Source organism: Nesoenas mayeri, assembly GCF_963082525.1.
Source record: "Nesoenas mayeri genome assembly, chromosome: 20".
Classification (NCBI taxonomy): domain Eukaryota; kingdom Metazoa; phylum Chordata; class Aves; order Columbiformes; family Columbidae; genus Nesoenas; species Nesoenas mayeri.
In genome coordinates, this window is record NC_137569.1 from 8509854 (window position 1) to 8521062 (window position 11209).

The 11209-nt window shown below is 47.4% G+C and overlaps 1 protein-coding gene across 2 annotated transcripts in view; it reads right to left on the reverse strand.

The window, feature by feature from the left end:
* The window catches only part of AUTS2 (activator of transcription and developmental regulator AUTS2), a gene marked incomplete at both ends in the record, with an annotated part of 710546 nt that extends 700493 nt beyond the window's left edge, over nt 1-10053 (reverse strand). For both annotated transcript variants that reach the window (XM_080357101.1, XM_080357100.1), the window contains one exon: nt 9760-10053. In XM_080357101.1, coding sequence (XP_080213227.1) covers nt 9760-10053 — 294 coding nt within the window. The remainder of the gene's footprint in view (nt 1-9759) is intronic.
* Nucleotides 10054-11209: the final 1156 nt, after the last annotated feature.

The following is an 11209-nucleotide window of genomic DNA, read 5'->3' on the forward strand; positions in this document are numbered from 1 at the left end:
ACAAAGCATCAGTGACATGAAATTAATAAATTCTCTTGTTGCTACAAAGCTAAGAGGGCTAGGTAAAAGATTAAATAGTTGGGGTTTTCATAACCACACATCCAAGGAAATTTGCCAATGTCTTTTTATTTGCATATCTGGCAGACTGCCCCAGACAACTAATACAGAAGTGGCAGAGTACAGGTGTATTAGTTTAGAGTTTGTCTTTAATCTAGAGGTGTCAATTTGCTTCTGTTTTAATTACATCCATCTTGATATGTTATTACATCCTCATGAAACTTCTTCATTATGTGAATGGCGATAAATACATACACATGACAAACAGTTGTTATGAATTTTCTGGTTCAGCGGCGGAGGCACAATATCTGAGCCCACACATCATGTAGATTGGAAGTTTCAGTGCTCCCTTTCCTCTCTCCTTCTCCCCCCTGCCCTTTCCCTTCCTTCTCTTTTCTTTCATCCAATACCAAGAATTTTTTTCCCCCTATATTTAATGGATCCTCTAAAATTCCTTCACTAGTAGCAGCATTTTGATACAAACACTATCAGCTTACAGAGCCGTTTCAGCACATGTGTGTCCTTCTGGGCTGCGCCTCTGTGAGAATGTCTGTTTGTCATTAGGCAAATATAAGGAGATTGCACTGAGGTCTTATAAACATGCAAAGATCCACTTTTGTAGCTACATAATTCACGGAGTTTTTCAACACACATTCTGAGGTTGAAAACTTGGCAGATCCATCCACCAGATGTATCTTTCTGATCCCAGAACTCATTAAAATTTACTTTTAGCTCTTTTTTTTTTTTTTAATTTTAAAGTCCAGCAGACTCAGCTGTTGAGCCACATTAATTGCATTTTTATTATTTTTTTCCATAGTTAAAATGACTAATGCTGGAAGACACACTGCCTACAAGCACAATAGCCAGCCAGTAAAAATTACTGGGACTTTTAATCATTCAGTAATATCCAAATCACATAAAATAAAAGAGAGGCAATTTGGTCCCCTCAAAACAGACTGTTTTGATTTGCACTATTTATTTTGAATTTTCTTTAAGGGAAAAAAAAAGAGAAGGGGGAAAAGCCAATCTTACACCAGAAGATTCCATTGAAAGGTCAAAGTGCCCTTGATGTGCATTAAAACCCACAACACTAACGGACTTAGGACATAAATCGTTCCCAACAGCAGCACTTCTTCACTCGCCTTCTTACCACACAGACTCCTCGGAGGTCAAAACGACTTTCGCTGCCTCCAGCCCTCTATCAGTGCCCACTCAATGGATGTCACATCGCGCCCGGCCATTCAACACATCTGGCCAGCTGTGCTGGAGAGCGCGTGGTACCCAGCTCCTGCAACAGCGGCACCTCTTGGCTCCCTCCCTGGGGCCTTCGGGCCAGATGCTGGGTTCTGGAGGACCCTTGAAGGACACTCGTGGCGGTGCAGAAGCCAAGACAAAGGTGACAAAAGCGGCCAGGAGCCAGGTGAACGACAGACCCTACAGCCCCTGCTTGGACACCTCCACTTCACATCAACAAGCCGGGTCGTTTGCCTGCCTCCCCCCCGTCCCCACCACCCGTGTAAGAAGAGGTCTCCAAAAATCTGAAGCAGATTCTCAGACTAAAAGGTCTCGGGTCACTTAAGACTTCCAGAGTGAAAATAAATAACAATCAATGCCTTGAGCAATTATCACCATGTTTGTAACTTAGATAAGTCTCAGCAATAGGAAATGGTGTGGAAACAGCAAAACATGGGCTACCAAACCTTGCCGAGAGGGAGAGGTTACACCACATGCGTTTGGTATCCAGGGAATATTGCACTCCACACCTGAGAGCCACCTGTGTGTGGCCCAGGAGAAGGTGGTGGCAAACACTTCTGTCTCGCTGGTTCCATTTCATGGGCAAGGAAATGAAAATGCCTTTACTAGAGCAGGAGGGTGAGTTAACAGCATCCGTAGGACACTCCGGAGCAATGTGCAAGCTGGGCCACCCCAAGGTTAGATCACCTGCGACACTGTAACTGGTACCCAAAGGCAGGGAAACAGGAGACAGTGGCTTGCAGAGCTCAGACAGGTCAGGGGGTCTCTGCACCAGGTATTAACACTGTTAGATATTCTAAAAAACTGTCCCTGTCATAGTCAGCCTATTACAGAGCAAGGCTTCTCACCAACTTTCATGAATATCGTTCTGAATCTGACCACTTTTTGATTACACAGGAATCAAAACCACGTTTAAAGTCTGATACAAGTCCCGTTACAATTACTCTGCAACACAAGGAGTACTTCAGCCACCCAGAAGCCAATCTAACGTAGAACCCCCAGTGCCTATCTCTATGGGCCTCTCCAGCCGAGGTGTGCACTGGATCCCACAGCATCCACAAACCCGCCCCGGATGGTTTAATTCAAAGGATGTCCAGCACAGGGCGCGTCTCTAAGGCTGAAGGTGTTTGCTCATTTTCATGAGCTCATCCGACAAACGACAAGCTTGGGCTTGCGGATGGGGAAAAGGGTTGTTGGTGGTTTTATTTCTAAACCAGTAAATCCCTTTTGCTACCAAATAAAAGTACGAAAAGAGGTAATTTATAAAAGTACTGGTTCTAGAGGAGCAGCAAGTTCCACCTTGGGAAGCTGGCAAACACATGTGAGACAGATTAATGGGCGAGCGTTTCTGCAGAGAACACCAAACTGATCTCCTGCCTACCTGTGGAATAACTATTCCCATTTGGACTTGGGATATTAATCATATCACTAATATGTGCACCAGCCAGCATTACACAACCTGAAGTTCAGACAGCCAGGAACGTGGGTGCATCAGATGTCAATACATCTCTGCACATCTCCTGTGTCTTTGTCTCGGGAGATTTTAAAACCAGTAGGACCAAGACGCACACCAAATACCAATTAAATCCACAAGCAGCACGCATCATGCAACCGCATCAAATTAAACCTGATAGGCAAAAATGCACGAACAGAAAAATACATGCAGTGCAAAGGAATAACACACTTCTTTTGCTGACTTCTTTTTCCACTGCTCCTGAAGAGAGGAGGACAGAACCCAAACTCCTTCCTATAGTATTTACCAGACTAAAGATTTACCCTTTTGGTTAAAGCCTCTCACCACCGCCTGAGTGTGTGAACTTCAGCAGTAGTGTTGCCAAGATACAAGGAGAAAAATCTCAAGATATTAAGGTAACACACTATTTAAAGGCAAATAGTGCAGCAGAGCGGAGCTGGGGATCTGACAAATTGCCATTGCACGTTCTGCTGTTGCAGCAAAACAAATCCCTACCTGCATTAGCCACTTCTCGTTACTCACAAAGTGGATGTTCATATCCATTTTACAACAAAGGAGTTTAGGGGACTACGATGTTCTCAAGTGGTCTTCACCACGGCTTGGCATCGAGTCAAAACGACAACAAACTGACTATACAAAAAAATGCACACAGCTGGTCATTTGTGGTGCATACCAAGCCAAACCCCAACAAAAACACAGATACTGAACTGATAAACAGTAAGGACGATGTACAACAACACAGAGAAACCTTGAAAACAATTTTCCCTGGCAGAACCAAGGCAATATCGTCTCAGCAAAGCACTGCAGTTCGAGTAAAGGAAAACTGAGAGTTAAACATTTCCACGTTTCAGCCCACAACTTCCTAACTCCATTACCCTTTTATTAATTGCATCTGAGACTTCACTAAACTTGAGCTTGGGTTATTTTTAAAACCTATCTGACTCAACTTATTGTTGCTCAGAACAAAGATTAAACTTCTAATTTAGCTGCAGATAATTACGAGGCTGCAGGTCAGCCCCCCGGTGTAATGTGGTAGGGTCTTCCAGTCAAACTGATAGAAACAGTCCTTAAAAAAAAATAAAAGAAAAATAGTAGCAGAGACCTGGGGAAACAGGGGTCATCTTACTGAGTGAAGAATCGTTCTGCATTTCTCCCTGCTGAAGAGTTACCAGGTTTAATGACTTTTTAAGTGGGGACAGATTTAGTCAAATGTTGCCCCTCGGTACTGTCGGCAGGACTCTCACCAAGGAGCATTTACATCCACAGCAATGGACCTTACCTGAAACTTCCACTTTCAGTAACAACATCCCCCCCTAGTTCTCAGTGTTCCCATCCAGTCCCTGATATTTCTCTATTGATCTCCCTGTTGTAACTCAATCTTTCAATTACTCAGCCCCTTGATGTCTTTCTGCTGTGGTTTATTTTTTTTTTGCCTTTCCCTAGTGATCATTTTCCTTCCAAGTTCCTGATCCTTTACCCTTATTTTATAAATCTGCTGCTTTACACTCCCTCATCTCAGCAGAGGCCCCAGATATTTAATGAAAAAAGGGCTTACTTTCTCACCCAAATAGCAGGAAGAAAAAAATGCCAAGATAAGAAAGGATAAAGGTGCCTTTTATCCTATTGATATGTGGCATAATGCCCGTTAATGTTAATCTTAAAGAGCGGGGCCAGTGGAGACTACTTGAATCACATCTATCTAAAGAACTTGTCTTTATAGTTTAAACTCTTCCTTCTTCAACTCCAGGCCATTGTGCCTCCTACTACCACCTATGGGAATGGCAAAAATCCCTATCTTCATTACACTGTTACCTTCAGGAGTTTAAAAGAATATTTCTGCAACAACCACGATTCTTGGTCATTATCTGCCCAAAGAGACAGTGTCGGCTTTTCAACAGCTACTGAAATCAGTGGGAGTTGCAGGTGTCTCATCTCTCAGAAAGATATCAGGCTTTTTAAAGTAATTTTGAAGTATTTCTAAAGTATTCAGGTGCCCAAATGACAGTAACATAGGTTTCAAAAATTACCCAAGTGGTTCCTTTTGTGGAATACGCATCCTGCTGTTTGCAGTCCCACTTTCAGTTTGGGTTGCTCTTTTTTTCAGTTCTGGTCACCGAGGGTTTTCATCGAGAGATTCAGTTGCTCTGTCAAGGTTATCTCGAAATTGGATCTCAGGTCAATTTACTGTTTCCTCTAAATACACAGTGAAAATAATAACTGCATCACTTTGTATGATATCCCGGTGTCACACAAAACCTACCACCACTCACCATCTGCGGATATCTTCATTTAGTTACTGCTCTCTTTTCTCTGCTGGTCTAAATCTGCAGACTTGCATGTGCAAACAGAGACTAGGACAAACACCTAAGCATCTAAGCAGTCAATAAACAGACGAAGGGCTACCAAGATTTGCTGACAGCACTGAACAAACACCTGATGTTATGATGATGCTGCGGTAAGGCAAGAAGATCAAATTCCCTTTGAAATATGAAGGGATAGAGACAAGGCAGAACAAACTTGCTTGAAATCTCAGAGCATTTAAGTAAACAGGCTAATCAGGGCAGCTAAAAGGCTGGTGAGGAGAGAATGAATTGGGGAGGAATACCACCTGCAACCAGTCATTCTGGTGTCCAGCTCAAAGCTGCTGCTGTCACACAGCCAAGCTAATTCTATTTTCCATGGGCCGTGCCTAGCAATGGCTATCACACAACCGTTATTAAAGCAAATTGCTGCATTCAGATGCACACACAGAGCTACACTGTCCGTGCACACAGACACGCAACTGAGACCACAGTCTCTTCTAAACCTTCCTGTTACTTTCACGTTTTGTTTGTGTAACAGTTGTGTCTCTATTTGAAAGCTTACATCAGCTGTTAAGCTTTATTCCATCCACTCTCATTTTATCTGTCCAACGTGTAGAACTGCCTAACATCTGCCTAAATCACACAAACTCAGTGGAACAATTGCTTAAAAATTATTTACACTTGGTGGATGGAATCATCTGACACAGAATTTGAAGCTCATTAAATGGCTCCTTGACAAATATTTGTCAGCATTTCTCATTAGTAATTAGTTATACTGCGCTTTACCTGACAATAATTTAGCATGGTCTCAAAGCAGACTAATGCCTGCATGCTGAACAGAAATTAGCTCAGCAAACACACGGTGAGAAATTGTGCCAGTTTTATGAAACAAGAATCTCCATTTAAATGCAAGTCCCTCCGTTCCCGCCCCACACCGCTTCTGTCTGTGCTTTATAAATATCTGTGTCCCATTTCAGGCTTGTCAGACGAATTGCCCAAGTTGAAGCTAAACAAACATCCACAGAAAAAACTCATTACCTTCCTCAGTGTTCAGAAAACCTGAAGCCAACTGCTTACTCCGTAGGGATGGTCTGAGCTGACTCAGGAAACACAAAGTACTTCCCAGGCTTTAAGCTAGCTTAACATTCAGGTCAGATTTCATTTCTCATCACAGAAAACCATCTTCACCACGGCACATCAACAGCCATGTCACGCCGGTCTCCTGCCCGAAGTCCTTTGCACGAGGGGGTAGGAGGGAGACAAACAACATCTCAGCACAATTCCACCTCCAAACCTCCTCGCCTGCGCTGCCAGAGCACATCATGGAGAAAGTCACTCCAAGGAACTGATTTATCACGTCTTGAAAAATGCCTTTTCCCCATCTAGCTTGTGTCTAACGTACCCACCTGGGTTGGGAGAAGCTCATCCTGTTATTGTTGGTGACAAACACATCAGTGGTGCAGCACAGGCTACATCAAGCTGGGGAAAGCCACCAGTTTGAGAAGACACTAATCACACCGACACCGAGAGCCTGTGCTTTTCTCTTTTTACAGGCTGAAAGATTTGGGGAGGTCAGGGAAGTGATGTGCAAGTAACTGCTCTGGAGTAAACCGCAGAGCTTGCTGCTGTTAGTCCCAGCATGGCTACTCACAGGAGGACCTGGTAAATCAGATCGCCTTGTAAGACCACGTCATGTCTGCTTAACTACAGCGTAAGTGCTGGTTTCTGAAGGTCAAAGCTCCAAGATGCTCCCTGGTGTAGGACACAGGCCCACAGAACACATTGCTACACCAGAGTCTAGCGAGGCCAGGCAAGGACCAGCCCGACCACACCTGCAGTAAGGCTGGATTTGTGCAACTGCTGCTCCAAGGAAACAAAAAAATTAGCAATGAGAACCCACTGTGTTTGCTCAACTCCCTCTTCGCCCCTATTCCCCACGCAAACATTAGAGATCAAGGCACGGGCTGCTATAAATCCAGAGACAGATAACTAGAAGCAGATGGCCTCTATTCATACACCAAACAATTTACACTTAAGCAGCATGAGAAGGCTACTGATACCTGGACAGAAAAGCAGCTCCAAGAGTGGGAGCTGGTTAAAAAGATCATTTTGCTTCAAGGGATGGGAACTTTTATCAACATAACCACAACAGACACAGACGGTTCCGACTGAAGCTACAGCGGCCATGGGATTTGCGCTCTTCTCATGCAGCACCTGTGTCCCCTTGCCAACTTTGGGCCTCACATTTTGCACAAGGTGGGCTTTTTCAGTCACTCCAACACTAAGCATTTAGAAAAGGACAGATAAAATGAAGCCTGGGCCGCAGGTTTAGATCTTCCAGCGGCGTGGGTATGTTCTGCACTTTGGTCCTCACTGTTTTTCACATCAAGCAGACAATACACCCTCTGTCTCTGCACACTTCCAGCTGTGCTAAGGCTGAAGTTCAAGCACAAAGCCTGGGCTGGGGCGGCCTTGTCACGTGCTGGCCACAAAAGTCTTCTGCAATCTGAGAAACCTTTAAGGCCTCCAACAAGCTGGGGGCAGACCCATAGCATGAGATGTATGAACACCAGGACACCTCTCCATTGCACCCAAGGCTTCTTGTCTCAAGTCAAGTATGTTAACACCTCAACATCTCACCAATGCTGAGACATCTCACCCCACCAGCCACTCACAACCTCCTCACCAACACTAAAATCACAATAAAAACTTCAGGCTGCTACATGCAACACACACAGTAATTCCTGCCATGTTGGGCTTGTGCCTTAGACACCTTCATCTCCCTCTGATCCTCACAAACAACTTTTTCAACATAAACACCGAGCTGCAGGAAAAAGCACCTAACAACGATTTCGTGACATTATTTCTGAACGCAGCATGAAATCGTTAGGTCAAAATGTGCCACCTATCACATGAACATTAAAAGTATGTCAAGTCTCAGTGTGCAAGCTATTGTTTTATCTGAACGTGATATCAGCTGGCAGAACTGGGTAATGTTTCTGCACTCCTTTTTAGTGCTATAGGATTACAACAGGATGCAAATAGTAGCCATTCTTGGCTTCACCAACAGAAAAGAGCACAGCAATTATTTTCATTTCAAGGGAAAAACAAACAAATAAGAAGTGAAACATAATAAAGACATTTTCTAAAATGGCCTACCAAGTTCTGACCATAAAACTTGCCTTTCGCTTCCCCTCCAAAAATGACTATGGCCAGATCCTCCAGTCCATATTATCATAAAACCCCTAATAACACAAACTGGGGCTTTGTTTGAGGAAGAACAGAATTTTGTCCAAAACACAAGCATGCAAATCTCACCCTTGCTGACGAACACATATTTACACTCCTCCTCTCCTGGTTTCAGGAGGACACGCATGGACTGGCTCACCAGGTGAGAAATGGTGGTAAAATCAAGTCTCCTCGTTACCTCAACATTTGCTCGTTATTGCTTACAGGAGTCTAACACCAACCAGGTGGAAGCTTGTTGGAGTGAACAAATCCTCCCTTCAATTACACCTGGGTAAACTGTCTCAGAGATGTTACTCTGGATAGATACAGGTGTAACCAAGGACAAAATCTAGTTCCAAATAAAACAAAATTTTAAAAAAAAAAAAAAGAAAAGAAAACCCCAAAAGAGCCAAAAAATGCCACTAAGTATTCCCGGATAAATATTTAAACAGCTTAAGAGCTACACAGATTTTTTTGTTAAACAATCAGCTTCATCTCCCCATTTATTTTGACAGTTCATAATCGTTCCAGTTGTGACTCCAGCGCACGTAAACCCAAATAAATCTGCTTTTCGCCACGACAAACTTCTCCGGAGCAGAAGTTATAAACAACAAAGCCTTTCAAACCAACGGGCCGGAGCTCCCTTTGCACAGCCGCATCTCCACCACCACCCTGGCTGGGCTGACAGCAGTTCCACGCTCAGGAGTGGGTGTGTGGTGGGTACATGGCACCGAGGCCGGGCTGGGTGGAGGGAGGGGCCGCCCGGGAAGCCCCTTGTCGGGGAGGTGGGGGGGGGCACCCTCTGCCCGGCCCAGCCTCGGCTTGCCGGCACCCCTTCCTCCAGCGTTTTGGAGAGGGGGAACAACTGGTGCCCCCCGTGGAGTGGGACGTCGCGCCGCCCACTCGTGACAAGCCGGCAGGGAGCGCAGCAGGACGGGCGCCCCCCCGCCCCCCAGCAATAGCACCAACGATCGGCGAGAGCAAGAGAAAAAACACACACACACAACCCCCCTCCCCCCACCCACCCCGCAGACACGAGTGTGTGGCCCCACCGGGACACGAGAAAAGTTTGATCCAGGGGAGGGGAGGGGAAGCGCCGCCGGGAGCCCCGCGGGGGGAGCGCGCACAAGTCCCCGCTGCCCTGCCCGGGGTGGCTGGGGGGGGTCGCCTCGGTCCCCGCCGCCGCGCCGGAGCCCCGAGCCGCCCGCCGGGAGCGGCGCGCCGCGCTGCAGGTGTCGGCGGCAGGAGGGGAGAAGGGAGGGGAACGGGGCACCCCGGGGACGGGGAAGGGGCGGCGCGACCGCCCCCGTTGGCACCCCCGGCGGCGGCAGCCCGGGGGGGGAAGAGGGGCGGAGGAGGGGGTGTCCGGCTCGGCGTTGCGGGGGACTCCCCCCGCCGCTGCCCCCACACAATGAGGCGCACACAAAGCGCCGCCGCTCCTACCTCCAGCGCCTCGAAAGTGACGAAGCTGGACATCGCGAAACCGTCGATAATGTCCTCTTCGGCCGAGGAGGACTCCCGCCGCTTCCTCCGGGGGGGCCGCGGCCGGGACGGCGGCGGGGGCCCATTGTCTTCCTTCTCCGAGCCCGAGGAAGAGAGCGCCGCGGCGGCCCCGGGGCCGGCAGCCCCGCCGGCGGCAGAGCCGCGCCGCCCGCCTTTGGCTCGCCGCTCCCGGTCGCGCTGGGACCGCGATCGTCGCTTCTTCCGAAGCCCGTTGCATCGCGCCGGGCCATCCATGTCTCTCGCCGGCTCTCGCTCTCGTCCCCCCCCGCCCCACCGCAGCCACAAATCCGGCTCCCCCGGCGGAATAACGGGGGAGGGAGGGAGGGAGAGAGGGAAGGAGAAAGGGAGGGAGGAGAGGACAGCAAGGGGGTGGGGGGGGATGAAAGAATCCGAGTGCGGTTCCACCACCACCAGCAGCAAGCACCAAATGTAAGAGATTCCTATAAGCGAGCCAAGGAAAGTAATGGCTGATCTCAGGTCGCCTTTGTAAAAAAAAAAAAAAAAAAAAAAGGCGAGAGAGAGAAAGAGGGGGGAAAAAAAGCCTCACCAAGCAGGCAATAAATCAGAATAGCGGAATGCTTTGATCAAGGGGCTGGGAGGGCGAGGATCTCCGAAAGAGACGAAAAAAAGCAGAAAAGAAGGGGGGAAAAATAAAGGAGAGAGACCCGCTGGAAGGAGGGAGCTGAGAGTATTTCCTTGCACAAAATTTATTTTCTTTCTTCCTTTCCTCCTCAACTAAAAGAAGTTCCAGGGGGGAGAAATAAAAAATTATATATAGATAGATAGATGTATGGAGCTCTCTTTCTCTCTGCGTGTGTGTGTGTGCAGGGAAGGGTGCAGCCTTCCCCTCCCCACGAACACGCTCTCCTCTCCCCCTCCTCCTTTATCTCCCTGGATCAAACACAATAATAATAATAACGATGCATCCAGATGCAGTTTTCTCAGGCACCGACCAGGGATGGACTCTGGAGTGGAGATCGGATCCCAGCCCGGCCCCTCCAAAAACAAAACCAAACAATAAAAGAAAGAAAAAAAAAAAAGAAAAGAAAGAAAAAAAGGGGAAGGAGAGAAAAAAAAAGCCCCAAAACACGCCCACCCACCCCAGCTATTAATACGGATCAATCATGGCAAATTCATCGGATTAATCGTGGCGAGAGGGGGGTGCTGGTGGTGGTGACAATAGATCCGAGCGGAGAGGAGGCTGCTCCCCCCCTCAAAAAAAGAAAAAAGCGACAACAACAACAATAATCATAAAAAATACAGAGGTGGTGCTGAGGCTCGGAATACGCTCCAGCGGGGACGGCACCGGTGTGTGTGCTTTCCGCGCCCGACGCTGCCTCCCCTCGCCTCTCCCCGCCACCCGGGGAGGAAGCGGCAGCGGCCGGTGCCC